Source organism: Temnothorax longispinosus, chromosome 3, assembly GCF_030848805.1.
Source record: "Temnothorax longispinosus isolate EJ_2023e chromosome 3, Tlon_JGU_v1, whole genome shotgun sequence".
In the NCBI taxonomy this organism is placed as follows: Eukaryota; Metazoa; Arthropoda; class Insecta; order Hymenoptera; family Formicidae; genus Temnothorax; species Temnothorax longispinosus.
In genome coordinates this window covers 23,656,554-23,682,533 of record NC_092360.1, presented here as the reverse complement: position 1 = coordinate 23,682,533, position 25,980 = coordinate 23,656,554, and the positions used below count along the sequence as shown (strand labels likewise).

Genomic DNA, 25,980 nt, shown 5'->3' with positions numbered 1-25,980 from the left:
TGAATCTTCGTGAATGTTTTAGTTTGATGCTTATATAATCGCCTTATAATTAGAAACAATTAACATTAATTAAAAAAGTGTAAAGATTAATCTAAAGCTGATATAAATCCGTGTCCATGCGATGAATTATAAGAATCTAAAGAATGGTTTTTGATATCATGAAAAATACAGTGCAAAAAGAATTCTGCCGGAGGATAAGAAGATGCATCCCGTTCAGGGGTGCGCAGAGATATCTTGTTGCGAGTGAGTTCAGAATATTCTATTTGCGAATCTCCTCGATACTCCGGACGCGAAAGAATTTCTCGTATCGCAATGTGAGAGCCAGCTTGAAATTCATATCTATGCTAAGCGCGTGGCGCGTTTGAGTTTAGTGCCTTCCGCATCGTACCTTTATATTGCGGCCGATTCGGTAATTTCGTGCATAGCAATTCCGTTTAAAGTCGACGGATGGTTCGATCCGTAGGCGAGGATAAACTCCGTCTTCTCGACGGGATTTTTATGGAGGCCCCGTAATTCGAGAAGCGCGAGTTTCGGTAACGCGAGAACGTCTCGGTGAGAAATTTGGGAAAGCGTGGAACGATACCTAGGCGATACCTGGCGCGAAGAAATTAAATGAGATCTCACGGGGTCTAAATGTTCCCCGAAACGCTGATATCTTTGGAATAATAAAATATCAGGAATAGATGAAGCGTAATCGGCTTTTAGCCTTTCGAACGTGCACAATCCTCCTGACGGACTGCAATTCTCGATTTTTAATCCAGACTCTTCCCAAGAAATGAAGTTCAACAGTTTTCGCGCAAAAGAAGGAGCCGCCAGAGTTGGAGTTACACTCGTGAATTTCTCCCAGCGTTCATCCTCATTTAGGAAGTGCAAGTTTTCTTTCGTAGAAATTCTTTTTCCACCATCATAAGTCGGAGACCCGACCTTTTATCTTGCAAAATTTTAATCCAACCATATAGCAGTAGAGATATTTCGAATACTCACAATGGATTATAGTATAACTGTTTTACGTCAAATAATAAGCTTAAGCAAAATTAGGTTATATCGTTATAAATCAATACCAAAAACTTTTTTTTATTGTAAAAGGTAATTATATAATAATTTTATTTTGCTGAACTATCTCATTTTTTGGAGGTGGTTGTCTGAAATATTTAACATTTTAAGTTACACAAGTTTACTTATGACTCTGACTATCATAATAATTAAAAAATTTCTTGTATTCTTATACCGGAAATAATATACTAAAAATTATCTAAATACAAAGATCTCATCAATTATTTGTAATCTTTCTGGTTTATCAAATACGTTTAATACAATTTAATATATCGGTCTTTTCGTTTCATTTCATAATTATTTTTCTAATAGTTCATTTGTACATCCATTATTTTTATTATATTCTACTTGTTTTGATATCTTTTTAAGATGTAAGATAAACTATTCGGTTTCAACGGTATCTCTCCTGTCTCCATGAAAACAGGGTGGAGGGAGAAGACTCGATTTAAAGTTATACCTCTGCTTACGTATTCCCGTGTCTCACTCATTTCCAGAATACCGAAGCTCCTTTATCCTTCTTCGCTCGGCCGCGTCCGGATTACGAAAGTAGCAGTTCCGCTTTCCTGCCGGAACGGTACCGTGCGCGTCGCGACGCCGACGCCTGCTGACTCCGGCTTCGTGACTTTTAATCTCGACCCCATTGTAAGACCGGTGGAGGGTAATTTTTATAATCTTCGTGTGAGGATGGGGAATGGTGTGACGACTGGATTTAAAGTTGCGCCGTCCTCTCTTTTCCGCGTCGTCACGCTTTAAAAAGAACGCGCCTTCACACCCAACGCTACTAGTCCTTTCTTTCCCCCCTTTGGCCTCTCCTGTCTTCACCTTGAGTCGCGTAAATTCTGCCACTATCTCGACACCAATCTCTATCCTATGCTTTAATCGTCGACAAAATTACAAAAAGTGGTAATTCATACTTTCACCATTTGCTGACGCTGATTTTCACGACTTTCAATCTTCACAATTTGCTTGCTCATATGAAGATGGGGATACTTTTCGTGATATTCGTACCAATTCATATTTTCTGAGATATTAGGGATGTATAAAATTTTGTAAACAAAAATAGTCGCAGTTGAAGAATGAGCAAGACTCGATATTTATAAATGTTTTCCGTTAGCTGTGATATGTTTCTTCGAAAGTGTTTATCATTTTGCACTTTCGATCAAGATAGAAAAAAATGTTATATTATTGTTCTGAAATTATTTACTTGCTTTTATGAAAATTGTTACTTTGTAGAATTATTTTATTGAATCTGGAATATATGCGATGCATGCAAGTGCGGTTTTATATGTTTCATATTTATACAGTTTCAATCCGTATCTTCTATGCAATAGTCGAGTTTTATTACTTGCAAAGTTTTTATATATATACACATATTTTTATAAGACAAGCGCACCAATTCTTTTTATTTCGAAACTTCTTGCGAAAAATGTGAAAATATTCATCGTTTAAATTGCATATTCGATATGGTGGTCAAGAAATTTTGCAAACAATATTGTATTTGAAAGTTCAAAAGAATATATACAATATTTTTTTTTCATTTACAATTTTCTATGTAAAAAGTCATGCATATTCCACCGCATATTTTTAGAAAGTTCAATTCTATCAGAAAATATTTTATTTGCTTGATATTTTGTGAATGCATGTTTGTTGCCTTTCGCGACTTTAGCTATTCGCACATAGATAGATCGCACGCACACTCGTACTAGCGATATGAAAACAGAGAAATATTTATAACCCATACTCGATACTTTTTTATCTAACGCACGGAAAATCTCTCATATACATGCTGCAAAATACAAAGTTGTCAATTTTAAATAGTATCGGCAATGGCGAATGGCGATAGTACTCTCGATCAAGAAAAATTCGCTTTTGTTCATCTCTGCCCGCATATTTCCCACCAGATCTCTCGACTATGCGGTATAAATTCAATATCCACACGGTAAAAGCCGATCGGCCAGGGTGCGCTTTGACATTCGAGGGGTTGCCCCGAAAGTGACAAGGGCGCGTAGGCGGGGTGGCTGGGGTGCACGGCCGTAGGTAGCGGGTATTAAAATCGACGTATTCGACTCAAGGGCTCGGCCGTCGTATATCGTCAGTTATAAATTCGTTTCACGTACCGCCACGTCGGGCAGCGTCGACAGAATGAAAAAAAGGGTACGACGAGAGGGTTGGCCGGGGGAGAAAGAGGTGGCTGGCCGGCGGGATGCTTTTTTTCCCCGATGGTTGGCGGACGCGCGCCCGCGCGCAGCGAAGAGAGCCTGCTTGTGAAAAATCTGCATGGATTTTAGCGACGACGCGACGCGGCGGGGGAGAAAAAAATGCGGCCGCCACGTGCATCCGCGCGAACCGACGCTCGGCGAAGGGTGGGCGCTGCGCTGCGACACGGCGAAACCGATGTTCTCAATGAAGGGAAACATGAAATACGAGAGCGCCGGTGGCACGGCAGAGCCTGGAGTGAGAAAGGATCAATTTCTGGTCGATTTTGCTCGACGGGAGCAAACATGCTCATCAAATTTATGGCCACGTTTGGTAATTCTGTCTTTCAAGGCCGGTTTCATCAACGTCATTTATCTTCAACCGCATTTCGCATGATTCTCCGATGTATTTTTGTAGTTTTATTTATTTTTTCAAAGAGGTGCACACAGAGCAAGTTATAGTTGAATTAATTTCAAAATTAACCGAGACCAGCGAGTAAATGAACCACCACAATTGTAATAATAATAAATTATATTGTGATAATCATTGAATCAATTGCTGAGTTGTAATGCAAGTTCTTTTGAAAAAAAAATATCGAGATGATACCTTATCGCAGCATAAGCTATATTTAAGAATATACAAATTGTTCGTTAAAGACAGGTGGATCAATATGTATTATTTCGACATTGTCAATGCGGTCGATAATAAAGAGAAATAAGATAAATGACATGTAAAGCGAATGTGGTCGGATATCCTTCAATAAAGATGAACCAATTTCACATTAATTCCGTTCCGCCCCAAGAAATATATATAATTTATCAGACGTATAAATGTAACTTTGCAAATATTTAATAACTCTGCCTGTTGGAGCAAAATTGCGACTATCTTTAGAGCTTCAAAAATTGGAATTTATCTATCATTATTGTATGTGCTGATATAATATGGGAAAAAATGAAATATAGGAAAATCAACTGCGTAAAGCCGACATATCCATTAAATTTATGAACACGTCTGGTAGTGCAATCTCTTAAAATGGAATTATGGTAACATTATATCCCAAGTGTTTGCGGACAGTGAGGGTTGATTCTTTGCTGTACGTCGGAATGCTGCGTATGGCGGAAAATTAATTTTCTTTATTAACAAGCAACAGAGAGACTGTTTTTGAGCGGGTCGACAAAATACATTCTCAATTACGGAGGAATGAAATACGAGAAGGCCGGTAGAGCGTGGCATGCTGCATGGAAATAAAAAAGAATGAAAAGTTGGTAGATGTTATGATAGGAGCAAACATGCCTATCAAATTTATGAATAATGGTTGTTTGGTAATGTAACCTGCCGAGGAGATGTAGATAAACATCAATATAGATTATAGATCATCAATTCAGGCATTTCGCAAAAAGTGGTCGTTTAACCCTTTGCAGCATCACGTTATATATAGCGCAAAATAAATTTCCCGTTGTAACAAATAACAAAAACGATTTTCAGCCGAAATACACAATAAATCATACGTAGCACGTTTTATTGGAAAAACATAAATATATGCATTTGTAAAACAGATTTATTTAAACATTTTGCCAGACTTTATTTATAAACAGTTATTTAAATACCTGCTGAATAATCAATCAAATTGTCCGGTTAAATATTACCATCAACTAGGTTATAAGCATGGAAGATTAAAATTTAATTGCTAACTGGTCAATAATATTAATTAATAAACATATTTACATTTACATAAAAGGAGTAATATTATTTGGCTGTTTGTTAGAAAGTCATAAATATTATGATATTTCTCGATAGCTCATTCCCACTATGTTATTAATAATATAATTATATCGACCATGAGATTTTTCAAAATGTTTCTTAAGTAATTTTGAAGACCGACGCACTATTTATGAGCGATCAGGTATACCGATACATATACGGGAAATGATACATTATCACATTTTGTATGCCGCCATTGCCCAGACGTATTTCATCGCCAGTCGCAGGGAATGCATAAATTTTTATCGTAACACGACGGCGCGGCGGCGCGGCGGCGGCGTCATCGTTATCGCAACCGGAGACCTCGAACGAACACCGACGGTTTCCGGCGCGAGTTGCAAATGATGCGTCGTCATTCAATTTCCGCTACGCGGCTTTCTTCGGGGAACGGAGCCCTTTCAGCGCTTCGCCTGACCGTGAATTTTTGAGAGTTTTCGCGACTTATCTCGGCATACGATCTCGTCTTCATTTCCGTCGCGCATGTCACTGGCTTTCGTCGAGTCGCCAGCCCGGAAAGCCGAGGATGTCTGACGTCTTTTCATGAAAAATTAGCGAATGCACCCGTTTTGTCGAGCAGTTTGTAAATGCTCGATGTGGATCGATCCGCTAGCTGGTACACATTTGGCTTTGCTCGTTCTCTCATATTGAATGGGCGGAAATTAAACGATACCTGATGCAGATGATATATTTGAATATAAATTCGTTTACTTCAGAGAGACTTTGCAAAATGAAACACAAATCCACTTATATATGTTTAAAATACGGCGTAGTAGAACTATCGATTATAGAGTTCAAATAAATTCAAATAGCGTGTTCCTCCGTTATAATATTTATTCTTCGCTCTCTTTCTTCTAAAATAAACGTTATTTAAAAAGAAAACGGCTTCTTAAATATTGGCATTTTCTGAATATACTCTATCTGTTTCGAAAATAATTTTAGGTATTTAATTTTGACAGTTTTTCTGCGCAGTTTCGCACAGCAAAATATTTACAAAATTGGCACACAACCACCAGTCACAAATCTTTGAACAAAGCTCTATTCTGACGTACGTCGCGTAAATCTTGGTGTCTATAGCCAGTCGAAGGGAATTGTTCCAGAAAATTGTAGGTATAATAAAAACTTTATGTCTTCCGTAAGGGAAATAAAAAAATTATGGTCTCCACTTTTCATAGAAAATGCGGAGAATAGTTATGAGCCATAATTTAACGCGCAATGAATTACGCGTGCAATCGAATCCGTTGTAGCGGATTTTCCGGATTTCCTATCCCTATTCTCGGTTTTACTACATAATTTTTTTAACAACTCTTACATTTACTATAGCTAGTCTATTCATGTAAGGTTAGGTAAATAATTATCTAATCGTTTGAAATCATCGGTTGTTGCTTTTAATAATAATAATTACTAAACTTTTGTAGAAAGTGATTAAAATTCGTAATAATAACGTTAAACTTTCAATTAAGCAGTAGTTGAGTATAGTATAGAGCAAGTTAAACAAAATTAAAATTAATCTTTGTGTATCTTTGTGTACTCGTATAATATTTAGTTAAATTGAAATAAGTATATAAAATCTTAAAAATTTGTATATAAAATATTTGGATGGTGGTATATTATAAATATTAAAAAATTGAAGTTTTCTTGCTACATTATATGCCATCCATAAAATAAAGCTTAAAAATCCCTTCTTGAAATAATTATATCAATATTTCAGACGTGATATTTTCCACAAATATAATTTTAATGCAATTACTAAGCTAAGCGAGATAAAAAATTGAAACACTGGCTGTTTCTCTTCGAGTTTCGACAGTAACGCTAATCTTCCTGCGCGATTATGATGGTTATGAGCTATATAATTTAATGTCCAACGATTGGCGCGCGTTGCAATCAATTACCCGAAATTTCCAGAATACAAATGGAGTACTAAAAGTGATTAAATTACTTGGCAAGCCGGCATTCGAGTAAACCAGCCGGTGATTGATACACGTGGGTGTGTGTGCGCGCGCGTTGCGCGCGAGCGACGTGTAATCATTTATGCGTGACTGACGTCTGTTTACTTGCCACAGATTTACTCCAGCATATTGTACGATCGGCCGGTTTTCGTCAGCGATCTAGACACGGCCATCCGGCGCGAAGGGACGTGTATCGGCGAGAACGTTTAAACAAAACATTGGTTCTCTTCCTTCCCTTCGACACGTGGACTCACGTACACAGTCATTTTGAGATTGTACATGTGCGCACTGCAATGATCTTCTTGCTCGAGCAGTTACTTATTTATAATTTTTATCATTTAACGATTTTAAATGCAATACTAGATACGAGTTGAGCAAACGAATAACGAATGAATAACGATTACGAATTTTTAAAATTCGGATACGCTAATCTGATTTACTTACAAGACGGAACGTCAACGAAAGTTCCAAATAAATTTGATATCGCGTTTGTCAATCGTTCGTTATCTATTTATCTGCACTATTATCTACTTTTATTTACACTTATTTTTCTTACCTCTCTTTTTGGAAGTGCATAACATGTGTATTGCGGTTATCGCGTACACATGCTCTGCTCTACATTACTTCATTTTCGTGACTCTTATACTAAAACTGAAGAAGTTCACGACTCACAATCTTTCGCTCGCAGAATACAATTGCAATTGATTACCTTCGCGATGACTTTCGTAGGAGCGAGCGCCGGCTCGTTTCGCGTTCGCGCTATCAATTTCCATTCCGCGATTCTATCCAGCATGGGCGGGCATTTCCGTCAGCGTGCTGCATTTCTCAGGGAAATGGGAATCGATTTGAAGAACGCTGCTGCGAAACTGCAGTTGGCAACACGCCCTCTGCCTGTATGTCCCCGGGCGCCATCGGGTCATCCCTCTGGTGTCCCATTCCGGCGGATCAACCCCTCGCGCCTTTCTTTCGCCATCCCAATCTCCTAAACGTGCGCTTTTTCACTGTCCACGAAATATCTTTACAGCGGCATGTGCGATGTGTCGTTGCATTTCTACCTTCCTTTTTCTTCTTCCGGACAGTCGATCGAAGAATTTCGACTGCCCGATGAGAAGCGATTCGCGAAGTGATAGAATCGCAAACGGAATAAAGAAAATTGTCAAAAGCATCGAGGAAGGCATATTAAGCGATATTAAATTTTTTATAACACATTACTGCGAATCTAAGATTGTTGTTATTCTTTTGATAATTAGAAAGCCATGTACGTGAAAATAAGATAAAATATCGTAGGATTTAAATACAAGACAGGTCTAAACATTTACGTTTCGGTCATTGTGCACTGATTAATCGTCGGTCAATCAAGTGAAGTTAATTCCATCTCGGATATTAAATGTGATTTTATTAAGTCAACACTTAAGAAAAATATTTGATTATCTGATTTAAAAAAGTCGAGAAAATTTCTTTGCTTAATATCCTTGGTAACGTTTTAAACAAGTCATCCTATTAAGAGCTGATTATTTGTGATTGCCTTATATATGCTGAATGAGCATTGCAGAATTAAATTCGTTTCAATTATCAGTGAGTTTGGAACTTGAGAGCTCGTCCGTAATAATCCTCATCATTTTTGGTCTATATCACGTAGTCGCGCGATATATGCAGCTTCGTCGAGAATAAACTAAGTTAAATATGTACGTAGATACAAATAGTAAAATTGGATGACGAAAACAGCAAGTAAACATGATTTGTAAAACGTTGCTGCTTAAAAAACGGTAACCTCACGAAATGTTTAATTGGAAATATTTCTTTTAGCGCGGACGCGTTTCGTTGAAAGTTTTTACCGGCTAAACAGTCGATCGAACATTTTATCAAACCGGTATTTTATTCAATGTTTATTCAATTTTACAACCCCGTATCCCTTCGATTTGACGCACACCATGTCGCAAGCCATATATATCTAACACGTGTGATATACATAAGATATTACAGACTAGAAACTATAGTATCATAACTTATCGTAAGAAAATTTATACTCCTGTTTTCTCGACTCATCTCTCTTACAGCAACGGTCCAATTATACGTTGATACTTTATCAAGAAACATACTGCAGCTAAAAAAAACGTAAATTTAGCATAATAATAAAGGAGACTACGGATAGATGCAAAAAACAAACAAGATGTTTTGCATTCATGTCGAGATCGAAGAGTTATACGAAAGATCGATTTTCACGGAAAAGAAAAAGGATCGATTGCCTGCAGGCTCAAGGAAGAGCGCTCAATAAACCCAACGTTATTGTATCGCGCGTATTCGATGCTGCCCAAGAACGATATATCCGGAAATTGAAAGTTTCCTGTCGGGGAGACAGAGAGGGAGGGAGAAGAGCTGGTCCGCGAGCGACTGCCAGGTAGGAAGAAAGATTTGTCTCCGTGTCACGAGAGATCACTATTTCTTTATTTCTGTGCCGAGTGGGATCGGTCTTCGCGGTCGGCGGGAATATTCGATGACTCGGGATAATACACCGCGTTATAATATCCCCCGGGAATTGGATTGAGGTCACAACGAGGTGGATGGGAACGTATACGTACAGGCACGTATACGCATATACATACAAAACGTCACAATTGTGCGCGCTCGTCGCGAGACAAATCGGTTATTCGTGGATCGCCGTATGACTAATTGTTTCGGAATCAGATTTTTGCGGGAATTGTGCTCGCGGTACTCCCACTCTTTCCGCCGAGTAAGCGCGGAAGTAATCCCCCTCCTGAAGCGATTTCATCCCCCGTGTATTTCCATTTGCATCCGACTTAAGCGTTTCATTTGTCATCGTGGAGTTGTAGTATACCTCCATACGGACGTTCTGTGTTTTCGATTTGCCTCGGATTACGCGGATTTCACGGTCATTAGAGATTTTCGCGAAACTCAACTTGAGATAGCAGATACAAGTGTCCGATCATGATTAATTCATCTGTAATTTATTGATAATGTTTAATTAATAAGCACTACTATGCTCAAAATAGCAATTCTATACATAGACGAATAGCTAAAAACTCGATCCGAACTGTGGAAAAATTATTTTGTAACCTCTTTTAAAGTTTAAATTTTAAATATTTTGATAATTAAACTTTAATTTAAATGCCAGCGTTGATGTTAAAATCAACTAAAAGTTAAGTAAATATTTTACTGTTTTTATCTGAAGCTCTGCCAGCGTTCTTCCATTTTAATATTGAATGACTCTATAATTAAGTCTCCATTTTTGTGTGCGTGGGATTGCATGTACATGCACATGAGTACACACGCATGTGAAATTGATAAAAATTGTATTAAGGAATAAATTCTGGAATTGTTTTTATACGTTTCGTAATTTTTGGTAAAACAAATTGCAAATTATCGGGACAAAATCAACTGAGGTAATTATTTGTTTTACTGTAGATATAATCAAATTAACGTGTTTCTAGCTGTATCGTGTTGCTATACATGTGCGTAATACGAGCACTATAGGGAAGTTGCTGACCTAGTTGCGAACTAAGAGATCGATCGAGGAGGAAGAACACAGTGTCTTCTATGAAATTACATTCAATTCTAACAAAGAAAGAGAAGTGCTTGCTGTTGCCACCATTTCCGAGGAAAATAAAAATGCGCTGTAAAAACAACAGTTGTCGGTAAAGTGCTCTTCATTCATCAACGAACGAGTAACGAAATAAAATTATCGGTTATTGTTGTAGCAATTATATATCGTTATGATGTCATAAATTACTAATACAATGTTTGAAGCGTTCGACAATATTCAATAATCGTACCAAATTATTCCTATAATTGGCCCAAATAATGCAGTTTCATAATTGTGCTGATGGGATTTGACTTCAGGTATAGACTTCAATTTTGATTCTAATCCCCCAAAAAAACATATACTAAATCCTAATATCATTTACGATAGTAATAAAACGCAACTTCCGTATTTAAATTCATAATTTCTTCAAAATTATTATAGCATCGACCAATTTTTTAAAAGAACGTTACACTTATTCGCAATTGTTTAAACGAGTCTGTTTAAACAATTTCCTGGAGGTAAATTAGGCTTCTCATTTTGCAACTTGCATTTGTATTTTAATGTATCTTTTGTAGTTTTAGGAGATTAATTTTAGTAGAGAAGATTTACGAAGAGACATATATTTCCCTCCAATTCTTTTTCCTTAAAGTGCCTCAGGTTTATCCGCGTTTCCAGTCCATTCTCATACGCAGAGACACGTGTGTACCTTTCCCTTCTCTCACTCTCTTTCACGGTTCTCTTCTTTTTTCCAATTTCTTTCCGGCAAATTTATCCGGTACTTGCTGTCTTCGTGTCACTCAGCCCAAGATTACACGACGTAAAGCCTAGCGGGAGTGCCGGTTCTCTCCTTTCTATTTGTGCGAAGAAATCTCGCGGTCCAGCTTGGCATGGAGACGCGACGCGACCCGACGCGACAGAACGGACGTTCATCTCGTGCCAGGCACAACAAATCTTTCACGATGAAAAATCATCTCGAGGAAATGGGACGGAATTTTTGCTCCTTACGATTTATCAATAGTGATATCGAAATGGACGACTTTGGACGGATAAAAATGTCAGCTTTGGGCATCAATATCAAGAAGCTTGAATTAATGTTTGTACAATACACTATTTTTCAAATTATTAAAATATGCTGACAGATTGTTCTTCACATATTTCGATTTCTTTATAACATTTTGCATCGTTTTAAAAAATTGTCAAACAAGATATTAAACCGTCGATATATAAATTAAGAGATAATATTAAGAGATAAATTGAACAGAAAAAGTTTCTTATTTCTTATAACATGGCTTATTTAATATAATTATTAAACATAAAAAATAAAAATTTAATACTATAAATACTATAAAGATCACAAATATATACACACTGAAAGCCATCGGCTAAGAAAACTATAAATTATAGTAAAGAAGTAAAGAAGCTCCCCCCTAATAACAAAATGTATTTCTCCTTAAAGCCGTGGTTTGTTAAAAAGGCAGAGGCATACAGGCATTTCCAATAAATATAGAGATCTAAGAAATTTTTCATATACCAGAAAATACTATAGAAATATAAATGCAAATGTAAAAGATGTATTAAAAATGTCTGTTGTATTTAGAAACTCGAAGGAGGAAAAGAAGGAAGAAGCAAAAATTCTCAAGAAGGAGCAAACCACAAACGAATGCAATAAAAAAGACTGAGAAATACATACAATTATTATCGAAAATGTATCAGTTTTGTATTCGTCAATATTTGCGTCAGAGAAATTATATGTATTTCTAAGTTCTTTGTTGCTTTGTTTTTGGTTTGCTCCTTTTTGAAAGTTTATATACATACATACAATATGGATGGCAGTGTGGTCTAGTAATAAAGTGGCAGACTCGAAATCGCGAGGAATCGAGTTCGAGTCCACCTGATCCCAGGAATTTTAATATTCCAAACTGTACCCCCGTCCCCCCGCACGAGAAATTTTCTAGAGTGGATTCTCGTGTGGGGAGAAACTGGTTGGTCCACATGCAGCAAATGGGAACTGCTACTTAATGATTCGTGAGAGGACACACGATAGAGAAGCATCTCGAGTTATCGATATATGTATTACTATATAATAATGAAGGAATTTCATATTAATCTTAACATCAACGGTTTAAAAATTAAGATTGTTATTGATATAAAAAAATGTAAACAAATTGTGTGTAAGTATACGCATTGTCTGATATCACGTACATTTTCCATTTATACACACACTGTACCTATATATTTAGAAATGGATAACATATATAATGTGTGCTGTATAAATAGAAAATGTACGTATAGACAATCAGTATACTTACAAACAACTTGCGTACATTTTTTATACACTGAGAAAAAAAATTTGTTAATCGCAAAAATATTTAGTCCGATACGAGCAACTAAATATTTTAGGTAGTTTAACTAAACGTTAGTTAAATTAATTCTTGATTAAAACATTTTAAAGGTTGACATGAATGCATTATACCTTTTTTAGTGCAACTTAATAATTGTTGAAACAACTAATGCGTTTAGTTGCTCGTATCGATTGCTAAATATTTTTTGGAATTAACAAATTTTTTTTCTCAGTGTATCAATAACAATCGTAACTTTTAAACTTTGATGTTAAGAAAACTAAACCAAATTTATGTACTAAATCCAATATCTATTCTGAAATAAACTTAACTAAAGTGTTCAAATAAAAAAAGTTATAAAAATAAAGATAAACTTATCACGTCTCTAATCGTTTTATAAATGTATTAAAAAGTATTTAAATTTTCAAACATATTTATTTTTCGTTCTCGAAATGCGTCAATATCATCGATGTAATAAGTGGTAAAGAATTACGGTTTTTAAAGCAAGAAAATAAATGAAAAGTCTTATATGTTCAAACAAAACAATTCTCGATGATATTTTTAGTTAACCAATTTGTGTAAAATTATACCAGAGAAATTCCACTGCAGAAATAACAGGCCATAGAAATCAGTGTGAAATTACAACTGTTATAACAGCGCGCAAAGGTGAATGTCGTCATATAGTACACCTTTGAGAATACTAGTACTATTTCCTAAATTTGCATTAAAGCATGATAGCGTACAAGCAAAATCTATTTTGAAAAAATCATTTAAAATTGAAAACACTTATTAGAAATTATTTCAACTAAAACACCCTCATATTTCGGTTTTAGGAAGTATTTCTGTTAGTCTCATTCATCTCTTTTCAATTCGCACGGGTGTAACGAGCAATCAACAAACTTCCCCACGAGCGCCGGCTTTGTACAAATCGATACTACGAAACGTTAATCTCCAAAAAGCGAGCACGTCAATACCACGCATTTAACGACTCCACTGATAACAGTTACGGCACCTGCGAGCGTTATCGCCGTTACCCCGGTCCTGTTAAAATCTCTCGTTCAATTCGCTCGCGGCCTCGCCAAGTCCGAGTAGACGTAATCAAACTGTCGCTTCGTGGATTTCCTTTCTCTGTCGCTCTTTCTATCTCATTGATTTCGCATCAAATGTGCCATTCGCACGTGGTCATGTCGCGCAATATACGCCATACCAAGGCTGACGATCGCGTATTCGAAAAATCGGTTGGCCGCGACATCAACGACTCCGCCGTCGTCGCCATCGTCGCCGCTGCTATCGTGGATGCTAAAGCCACCATCCGCAGCGAGGTAAAAGTCATTTTGGCCGGTAATTAGTTGCCCGAGCCGCGACAAATTGAAAAAGTTGCTGAGAAATGGGACGCAATTTAGCCCGCGGCCGCACGCGCGCGGCCGTGCGACGTTTTCGTGACGATAATCGAGCCCGCGCTGTTGCTGCCCGCACAGCACCGCGACGCAAATCGAATTCTTCCGCGTTTCTTCTTTCGCTGCTTTCAGCGTTTTATTTATCTTTTTTTTTCTCACACTCGTTAGACCGCCTACCGTCCAACTCGCGAAAGTTCACGCTACGCGTCGTCTTGCAATCCCGCCAGAATGCCGAGCAACTCGTTGCCAGCTTCCATGACAAATACCGACAATCAACTCTTAAACGTATAATTTTTCCCATTTCGCCGGTACAAGCATTGGGTGCAAATTATTTGATGGAACAAAAATTGTTATCGAAAAGTAGGTTGCAATGTGACATGTATTTAGTTCTTAAATAGACACAAAAATGCTTTAAAAATTATATGTAAGCATTATTCGCTTTCCTACATTTCTGCTCTTTTCTACTACTTTTTAGTATCCTACATTTTATGATAAATCATTTATTCTATCTATTATCTATTTTATTGTCCTTTCTGTTATTCTATAAGATTGTTTGTTGATTATATTATATTTAGCGTTTAAATCATACAAAAATACAATTTATTTTAACGAGGTATCTTTTTTTACATCATTCAAATATACTGTATTATGTAAATATACATATATTCAAGAAATTGCATAAAAAAAATTGTTAAAATTTATATAAATTTTTAATTGAGATATGACTATGCCCAGGCATGATTATATCAAGTATATATTTTGTATATCAGAATTATATGCGCAATAAATTAGATATCTTTAATAGACAAATAATTTTTTTATAGTCTCTGGATATTATGTCAGTAGTGTTTAAGAGATAGCCTTGTCTATTTTAATGCATCTCAGAGTCTGAAAATCACAGACGCTTCTCTTTTCTTCGTCCAACTCGATGTTAAGCGAAAATTTCATGACGAGCTCGAACGCAGTTCAGCAAAAAATCGAAACGATCCTCGGAACAGCGCGAGTGTCGTTGGCATGGGCGTTTTCGCCGATCGACATTTTCTTTTTTCCTCACATCCATCCGTCGATCGTCGTTTCGCTTCTCTTCCTCCTCCCCCTCCGCCCCTTCACCTCTTCATCCGCGACCATTATCTCGGACCGATAATGACGTCCATTATTTTTTGTTACTGCAGCGTGTACAGGGTAATGGCGGGTCGAGGGTTGGAGTATAGAGGGTGTTCGTTAGCGCCTCGGAGAATCATACGATGTCGTTATGCGATTACGACATTCGCCTCTGCGAAGTGGAAGCGCTTCCGGTTCTTCGCGCCCGCATCAGACGGTCGATGACTCCGTTTTTCTGAGCCAACAATTGCGTTCGGCGTCGTAGAAAGACTGCGAGAGTAAGAATGAGAAAAAAGGCGCGAGAGATAGACCGTTTAATTGGCGACAAATTATACACGCTCGGCCTGCCATAACTCTTGTGCTTTCTCTCGAAGGCGTGACCGAATGCGACGGAAAGATATAAAGAGCAGGCCAGGAGAGAAGTTAACTATTCAGTTTATGACTTTTTCGCGTTTACGCATCTCACGTATCCTCGTTCTGGATGCGTTAGGTACTACGTTTTACGATTCAATTTTCCTCCTGCAGATTATCGAGCGACACGATCAAGCCATTATATCGCTATATTTCTGAATTTGTACGATACGTATAAGATTCATGGTTCTTCTTTTCAATTAATTAAATTCATAGAATGCCGCAATATGATGTATCGATGTATGGCAACAAAGAGTATCCATTTTCAACAAATTCATGCTTTCGGACTTTCTTTCAGTTGTAGATTTTGCAATCGTGACAATTCCGTAATTACATTCCTCACAACTGATGGAAATTTACAATTTATTTTACTAAGACTTTTTGATTCTTATACAAAACATTGTTTTAATTAAGCCCTAGCTCAAAATTCGGTTAAAGTAATATTAAATATTTACATATTCCTTTGACGTTTACTGGTAAATATACAGCGGATGTCAGTCGATAATAGAAATCGATTTCTTGGCATGGAAATGCATGATGAGTAAAACGATTGAGAAACCAACTGACTGAAACCATTAATGTTATTTAAAGCGGAAATATGGGTCAAGCCTTCTTTCGTTCGCGCGTCTGTTGTCATCTTATTTCGTTCGCTCTTCTCCTTCATCTTTAAGGCATCGAACAAAAAAAAAGACAGAGAAACAGACTGTGTCCCTGTCACTTTACGGACATCAGTGATTTATTTTTGGACACCTGCTGGGCATTCGCCAATACTTAAGTCTGTTCTGCTTGTACCATAGCCACAAAGTCATATTATTTCAATTGAAATATATATCGATTGCATACAGTAAACATCCGATTTAATAGCCCGGTAGTCGCGCTTCATTAAATCGCATATCCGATGAAATCCATGTGTCAATAAATCAAAAACTGACGATTAAATTGCCGCTGTTTATTAACTGAAATTGGATAATAATTTATGCTTGATATTCGTTAATAATGCGTGAGATATGTTTTTCGTTATCTGCAGTTTGCACTTGTAACTTTAAACTTCGGAAAATACAGTATTCAATTTTTATGTTACGTATATAAACACATTGTATTTTCTCTAATATAATATAATATATTTTACAATGCCAACCCAAATTTAACAATTTTTTTAATACATATAAAGTAATATTTAAAATAAAGATTTTTTATAGGCCAACATTTCTAATGCTAATTATGTGTAAATGTGTAGAAAGAAAATTATATACGTCTTATATTTTATTATAGCCATTATTGTAGTTATGTATATTTGGTTAATACCAGTAAAGTGCATTTATTTATTAAAACTTATTTTACAGCCTCATATAATAATAAAGTACATGAGAAAATTTATAAAACCGGTTTTCTTATAAATTCTTATATATAAATTGATTTTAAAATTATCCGTTTTCTTTATTGAATTATACGAATGGAAAAACATTAAAACTTAACATTGTTACACACGCAATACTCGCGATTGATAAATAATACACTAATTAGTTATTTTTTTATTTCTTAGTCGTTTCATTGTATAATGGCAAATATAAATGAGCTTATTTTTGAGCTACTTCTAACTGCACACGATAAAGTACAATCTTGATAAAAATTTTATGGAGATTAAAGGTGACTATTCAATCATATTTTTTCTCATTTATTTTTCGTTGCTTGATTTAATGGATTAATATAAGATCGTCCAATTTAATTCTTCGTTTCCACGAAGTAATATACAGTACCACGATATCGATATTGGAAGATTGCCTCACTGGTAGGCGTCGCGAAATAAGCGAAGTTACCACAATACTCTCGCGTAAAGACTGCATCGATTATCGTTATTTTACGGAAAGTGTCACGGTGTGACTTATCACGTTATCGCGACAATACAGCTGTGCACGCATCATGCATATATCTGCATATGTGCAATCGAGTGAATGGACTGTATTATTAACGTGAATTATCGAGTGTGTCATAGCGGTTTATCGAATTTCCCTCTCGCTTCATCTTTGTCCTTCTCTCAGGCTCTTTCAGAGCACCAGAGACATAGTTGGTGCATTTCGAATTTCAGTAGAGACATTCAGTAGACATTCCATCGATATTGATCGTTAATGTCCGCCAACTGACTTCAGGGTTAACCTGAATATTTTAGAGCCCACCACGGAAACGAGACTGGCCGGCGTCGAATAAGGAAGGAAGGCTACTTTCGTTTCCGCCACCGACTTGGATGTCTTTTTCATCTTTTTCCATCCTGATCTCGATAGTTCCTCTCAGCTTATTTCTTATTTAGAAGGTTTTTTTGGAGGCAAAGCTATTTTCAATGTTTGTAGAAATTAATAGAAGGTACACGTATTATTTAGTCTTAAGTCGGCCAAATATTTTAACGTATATTACATTATATTAATATTCGAAAATTTTCTAGATATGTCTGTTACATTTTGGATTTGCATCTCTCTCTCGTTATTTGAAAGATTTAGTATATTCTTGCGACATTTTTCCAATGTCTTTCCTTCAATCTATTAAATTTTCAAAGAAGAATTTAATTTTACATCGACGTTTCCTTCTGTAATGACTTTATCTAAATTAAATAAAGTCCAACCTATAAAATTAGTATAACGCTAGAAATACATTAAAACTAAATAAAAATGACGTTTATTCAAATGCAGTGACTGACATGTTAAAAAAGAATTGCCTTCCCTATGTCTATGTGAAATTTATAACATTTCTCATTCTTAATTTTAAGCTTGCGTTATACATCATATATAGATCTTTCAAAAGAACTGACGGGTGATCGATTACGAGGAATTTTCTGCTCGCCATTTGCGCGCATTCATCGATCGCGCCGAAGCACTCGCCGTATAATGGTTTCATTTTCCATTTGTATCTCGCCTACTAACGCTCCAATATCTCTCGTCCCGCCGCGCTTTAATAATATTACGCATTGTTGCGAGCGCGGTATGCATGCTTGTAAATTCGCCACGGTTTTCCGCCAATTTCGCGGCTGCGAGCCAGACGCGCTCTTCCCCCTTCTTTGCCGCAAAATCGCCACGGGATACTCCGCTATTTCAATTATAGACGCAAATACCTTTTTTTTCCCCCTCGTGCGACGTTGATTTACACGCACGAAAAAAATTTTCATTGGCAACGGAAAAATAGCATGCAACGTTTTTTTAAACGAATTCTGGCGATATATGAAGTAGATTCCCGCATTGAGAGAACGAAAATAGACGAGGATTTTTACAATGGATAATAAAACATACCTTTCTGAACGCGATATGACATTCGAGCTATTTTATATCACAATGTGATATTTGAATACTATTTTGAACGCCATGCAATAGATAGATAATTTCAATCTGAAATTGTAAACCATCGTGCCTCAAACTATCGCGATAGTAGAAATCGATCCGCGCGAATCGTGCGTGTGGAACAACAGGACATCTCTCGCTGATTCCCATACGAAGTAAATCTGCCGTTGGACACCAAATAGCATTGAAACGCATTGGTGTACTCGGCTTAGAGTGGGAAGGTTGCAAAAGGGTGACTAAAGGAGTCGGCGGTGAGAGGAGAAAGAGAATGAGGGAGAGAGAAAGAGAGGGGAAAGGTTTCGGGCTCTCGAGTCATTTCTCCGAGCCAACACAGACCTCTCAACTCGACGCCACTCGTGGAAACGAAATCTGATACGAGAAAAGCTAAACTCCTTCAAATGCACAAGCCGTTCTCTATTCGCCTTCTATCTACCCTCTCCCGCCTATACCGCTGCTACCTCCGTCGTCTTCTTACTCCCTCCTCCCCCCGCTCTTCGGAGTTTGCAATCCCCCTGAGCGTCCTCCTCGTTTTCCACCGCCTCTTTCGACTCTTGCTCCTTTCAGCTACCCACTTATACTCAGTCAACCCTTTTCATTGCGAAAATGTCGTTCTGCAATTCACCTTTCCTCTTCCTCTTCCTTCTTATCCTTCCTTCCCCTTCCTTTCCACTTTCTCTCTTTTTCTTGTTCTCTCTCTCTCTCTCTCTCTCTCTCTCTCTCTCCCCTCTCTACTTTCCTTCTTTTTATACGTCGTTCAAGGACGTTCCACTTTCTTCTTCTTCTTTCCTCCCTTTCTCTACATCAGAGAAACCCCGCGCTCCAGATTTGTTTTCTATCACTCTATTCCCGATTGAACATTGCCCGCCGCACGCTCTTTCTCGAAGAGCAACTGCTCGACTTCCGGCTATTTAACCCCCTTAATTAATAGCCGGCATAAGAGTCTCAGATTCCGCCTCTTTCATGGCACGCGACCTTCTTTGGAAGCGAGGAAAAAGTCGAGTGCAGCTTGTCGCTTTTTATATTCGTGAGTAGACGGGTAAGGAGTATTGTAAATGTACATTGAGTAAACTGAACGAGTAATGTCAAATAATAAATAAATTATCGTTTTCCAACAGTATTCTTTGTACATATCTCTTACAGCTTATTATAAAATGTTCCTTTTTCTTCTTTCCTTCATTATTCCAAGATTTAAATTTAAATGACGCTACGTTCTTTATGTACTAACAATAAGAGCATTATGTACTTGGAAATTAATATTACATATTATGTTGCTAATGTTAAAAGAAAATGTCTATTGGGCGAAAATTTAAGTAGCATGCAAGTTAGTTTTTTTAAGAAACAAAAAAGAAATTTATAAAATGGGTATTTTATAAAAATATTATGACACTACATGCACCAGAAATAGCATACTGTTAGTTTCATGGCGATTTTAATGCTATGATAGCGCATTAAAATAGCTATTGTGCATTTGCAGTGCAGCTATTACTGTACTCTGCTTGAATGTAAAAAGATGTCTATTTTTTAAGAATAAAAAAGAAAAAAGTAAACTTCAGTTTGTGTTATTTCGCGTATTGATTATTTACCAACATATGAATTTATATGAGTTTTACTCTTATTCTGATCATTTTTCTTTTTCTTAAGAAAGATTGAATTTTGCTTCGACTTTTCTCAACTATTTACTGTGCTATTTTGGCTGTGTATGTATCCGCAATGTATTGAGCTCCAGTATGTGGGTTCACTAAACTACTAAAGCTAAATGACTGTGCGGATCAGTCATCCCTGCAGAAGAAAAGGTGCCTGAAGCGATGCCAAGATGATGCTGCCGCCGCACGATGCGTAAGAAAAGCTTGTTGTTTCGCTTCGCTCGATGGATCGATAAAGCTTTTTTTTTCTTGAATAAATTTCACAAGACACGTGGTATGACTTTAAATTATTCGCAAGTTCAATGCTGCTCGCGTGCAAAGAATGGATTTAATGGGTGTGAAATATATGGAAGTTCAGATACGCAGTCGTGGTTTTACAAGAGAGCTTTACTTTCTAAAGCGCAGTGATTTATTATTCTCGTGATTAATAAAACATTCTATTAACTTTTTCTAAAAAAATATTTTTAATATTTTTAGAAAGCAATATGTTAAATATTAATGTAAAATATAACAGTAATCACAGGAATCAATTAGCTTAAATTGTAACTATATTCTACTATGCTGTAAAGCAATATAATGAAGTTTACGCAATATAAACGTTTATTATAAAAAAAAAAATAGTAAAAAGATTATTCTCATGGCAAACTTAAATGAAGTATGTGGAAAGACCCTTAGGAAGGATTATGTAATTTACATAAATACATAATTAAAGGAACAACTGCGGTGTGTTGTTAAATTCATGTTGTTAATAGAAAGGAAGATTTTCATAGATTTAATATAATGGAACATCCATATGTAATTGATGCAATTTATTGCGGTTCAGCCACATTTAACATATCGAGTATTATTAACGATCCGCACGCGGCTTTGCAGGGATCGTCGCACATTCAGCACGCCCTTTCGCTCTTTCGATCGATAATAATTATTCTCGTAAATTCAGGCACAAGCACGCGTGTATGAGCTACAGGCCGGAAGAGGGGAGGATAGGAAGGACGGAATTGCCAGGCCTGCTCGGTTAAATGCTCATAATGACGTCTCGTAATTGCATCGAAAGTTTCCAGGGAAACTGTAATTATCGTACAGGCTCACTTCCAACGATATCTTCGGCCCCCCGGTCGCCTGTAATCGACGGGACGCCAAACCTGAAGAAAGGAAAGCTGCTTTTCTGACGGAATATTTTTCCAAGCGCGGGCGAGAACGGCGTTATCTCGAATCAAAAAGAGGATCGAGAGCTTTATAATGGAGCCTCCTACCCTCGGATATTCGAAAGAGAGACAGAGAAGCTTAAAAATGCGTCATTTGAAATTTTCTCTAATCCCTGCTCCAGTTAAATCAATTAGCGCCAACGAGAAGATTGTTCAAATTTCCTCATTCGTATACACTACGGCCCTTCTGTACACAGTTTAATTTAAAATCGCCATTTTTAATCCCGGACTTTGTTAAACTCCAGCACTCATTTTACAGTTGATAACGTGCATAAATTTCCTAGCTTTTACAAATTTTGCAGTATTGCATGTGCAGTATTGTGCACAAATTTTATAGTATTACCAGTTCTTAAATATAATAGCATTTTGATGATAAATAACGATTATTTAGTATAAACACAAAACACATACAATTTTATATTAATTTACTTACTAATCTTTTTTTGTAACTCTAATAGTTGTTTTTATCACACGTAAAACTGATGGAAAGAGAAGAATAACAGTTATAAATATGCTTTTCCTTCCATCAATAATATAATATTTTGCATTTTTTATTTAATTAAGATTCCATAAAGTCATAACATCCTCGGTTTCTGATAAGTTTGTAATATTAAAGCAATTGTACTACTTCGTTCCGCAATTAAGAAAGGAGTCGATTGCTCGAAGAACATGGTTCTAGTAGTATGAATCGACGTTGTTTGCGACCGCGACGCACCGCTCGTTTGTATCGATGATTACTCCAAGATTCATCGAGCCTGCCACATTGATTTGAATAATTTATTCGAACGATCAACCGTATTAATATTCATTATTCGGTCAATCATCGGCACTCGGATAATTATCTGCGTAAACGTTCATTATTCGGCTAAGCGGATGCATCTGGCAATTGATTCGGCACTCGGCATATGTTGAAGCTATCTAAACATTTCTATAGATAACAATGTTGATACATGCAGCAACAACCGTGATTTGTGATCAGAGGTGACTAACTTGCGTTTGGTTTGAAGGATAATCATCCAGAAGCCATCGCGCATGTCCATAATGCAAGTAGCATAATATCATAATATACTATTGCATAATATAATTTTATAATATTCACTCACATCGCAAAATAATCGTTGTAGTTCTTTGTAATATATTTGGAATTAATTTACTGCATAAAGTTTTGACAGTTAAAAATTTGTTGCCAATTTTATCAAGTTAATTCCAATTTTTATTTAAATTTTGAAGAAACTCGCATACACGCATATATTTATCGCAATCGAACATCAAGTTAATTATTACGTCATGTTCACTTACCCCGCTGAAGGTCTTGACGTTATGAAGAGCGTTCTGCGCTGCCAAAGCCGCTTTTCTAGTGTAAAAGGTTACAAAGCAACATCCTGTAACAGAAAATTGATGATTTTGGTTAGTTGAGTATTTAGGAAAAGTATTAAATTAATTGATCATTTCGCTAATAAAAAATGTTAAGGATGGTTTCTTACATCAGCTAAGCTTTTCTTTGAAGATTTATCATTAAGGCTATATAGTATTACTACTGTCCTTTGTCAGTCAATTTCACGAAGAAAAATTTATTTCAATTATTGACAGACTAATTGTGAAAATTTTCATCCACATTATGACTAAACTGACATAAAAATTTCACAATATATCAAAAAAATAAAAATTACAAAGTTATCGAACTACAACGCTACTTTCTAGCAGTAAGCGAATGAAAAGTTCTGCACTTCGGGTCATCATACTCAATGTGGCTACCAACAAGAAACTATGATAGACACGAATGGTCGCAGAGTTCGTGCAAACGGTGACAGGTTCGATATGGAAGACGATCGGAGGGGAAAGAGTGAAGTCGACTCTCGGGGACCTCATCAAGGGTCTTCCGTATCCCCCGGTTGTCGAAGCTGGACACTATCCAAGCTTCAACCGGTCGATAGTTACGAGTTGCCAAAAGTTCGATCCCCGTCTCTTTCTCAACTAGCATCGTATACTCGACCCGCGTCCTTCTTTGGTATCTCTAACATCTCAAATGAATCATTAGTTTATGTATAGACAAAATAAAGATGGCCGAATGCTCTGTCAAATAGAAGTTGAAAGATAATATGGCGTATAAATAATGTATAAATCTATAGTCAGATTCCATGAAATCAAAGATTTGTAGAGATTTAAATTTCGCATTAAAGAAATTGCGTTATTAAAAATTTGTCGTATAAAAATTCTATGAAATCAAGATTTATCGGTTTATGTAATTTCAATTTCAAAAATTTGTGAAAAACATATATACATAAATTACATACATATAAAGATAAGTAATTAAACTAAGAAAAAATGTAATTTAATAGTGAAAAATTTATATAGTAAAATTGGAGTCAATGTAGGGGAAGAAGGGACTATTTGAGTAAAAGTAAAAAATCGGATATAAAATTTCCAAGACAAAAAGCTAAAAAGCCTAAAAGCTTCAAAAAACCAAAAAGCTGAAAAAGCCTCTCCTTATTTTGAAAATTTTATATTCGATTTTTTCTTTTATTGACTCAAATAGCTTCTCCTTATCCTATATATAAAAACAAAATCTATAAAAAATCAAGTCATTGTAAGATAAAAGTTTGACGAAACTATAAATAAGTTTAGAAATCTAAGATCTACGTAAGCAAACATTCGAAGATTTCTAAAACCAAAGTTATTGAAATTTTCTGGAATAATTGTCACATATGCAAGACATAATGTCGTTAATTGCGTCAACTGCGATTAGATTTTTCAAATACATTTTCCAAAACGTATCCAAGACTCTTTTTGTAAAGCAGTAAGCAAACAGTATTAAGGATAATGAAGGTATCGCAAAGTTAATGCCAACGCAAGTTAATAACGGTCAGGTTCAATTAACAGGTTTCCTATTTACGATGTATACGAAATTATGATAAACCTGCAACGCGGCACTGAGCACAGAGGGTGTAATTATAATGCGATCGCGGTAATAGTTTCGGTAACAAGCCTTCCAATTACTCGGAGAAATCCCGATATTCCGCAATGTTTTGTTTGGTAACGCGATATTCAATATCGCATTGAATAACGCATGGTACCGCAATGAATGCATAATTGCGAATCGTGCAACCCGATACATAACGGAATGTTGGAGCCAACGTATTAAGTTTGCCTAATCAAAAAAGGAGTTTTGCTTCAGGCACAGTTGCATATAATATTTCATTTTGAGCCCCCCCACGTAACACGAGATTGTACAGAGGGAATCTTTGCTAGCAGTGGAAAATAATTGACAATGGAATAATTATACGAAAAGATCGAAACAGATAAAAATAAACGGAAAATCAACTACATAAAACTCATTTTTTGTTTATTTCGTATTTGTTTCTTCAATATGAATTAATCAATTAGACATGCAGACGTTAAAAAGTAATAACAAGAATTAATCTTTCACTAAAAGTAATTCGGAAATTCGGAAATCAAAGTTGTTTTATCCCAAATAAGATTAAGCTCCTCGCGTGCATGCTAGAGCGAGGGAAGTGACATTCTTAACATGTTGCCAGCAAGTTTCCGTAAATTACGGCATGAAGACGCAGCCGGGAGCCGGGAAATTATGTTCCGGCGAGTAAGTAATCTTAAGGCATCATCGCTCCATAGACCTTTAAATCACCGCCTGCAAACTGCCCCCATGCATCCCTTCGCCTCCCATCGATCGGGCCGTTGTAATGCCTGTGTCTACAAATGACCTCGTTCGTCAAGGTGCTAACGTCAATCCACGTCTGCCCCCACATTATCACTGGCGAATTATTTTGTCCCCTTTGTCAATCGATTTTGAAGATATATGTAAAACATATTTTTCTGATTATTAAAACTATCGGTCACCAACGTTACCGAGGAGTGTGATAACGTAGTGTACACTATTTCATAATGATATCACACTTTTTATTGTGTTTAATAATTTATTTCAATTATATTATTTGATTAAAATTAGAGCCTGTAATTGGACTTGGACCAGAATTTGAACTTTAACTTGAATTGATTGTTGCAGTGATGACAACAATGCTAGAGATAAGAGAATATTGTAAATATTA

General features: G+C 36.4%; 1 protein-coding gene across 23 annotated transcripts in view; it reads right to left on the bottom strand.

Moving 5' to 3' along the window:
- Positions 1 to 25,980, bottom strand: part of LOC139810542 (CUGBP Elav-like family member 1-A) — a 497,386-nt gene that overhangs the window by 72,168 nt on the left and 399,238 nt on the right. For all 23 annotated transcript variants that reach the window (XR_011731420.1, XM_071774183.1, XM_071774182.1 and 20 more), the window contains one exon: positions 23,216 to 23,298. Coding sequence is in view for 22 of the 23 variants with exons in the window: in XM_071774183.1 (XP_071630284.1) it covers positions 23,216 to 23,298 (83 nt within the window). In the remaining variant the exon portion in view is untranslated. The remainder of the gene's footprint in view (positions 1 to 23,215; positions 23,299 to 25,980) is intronic.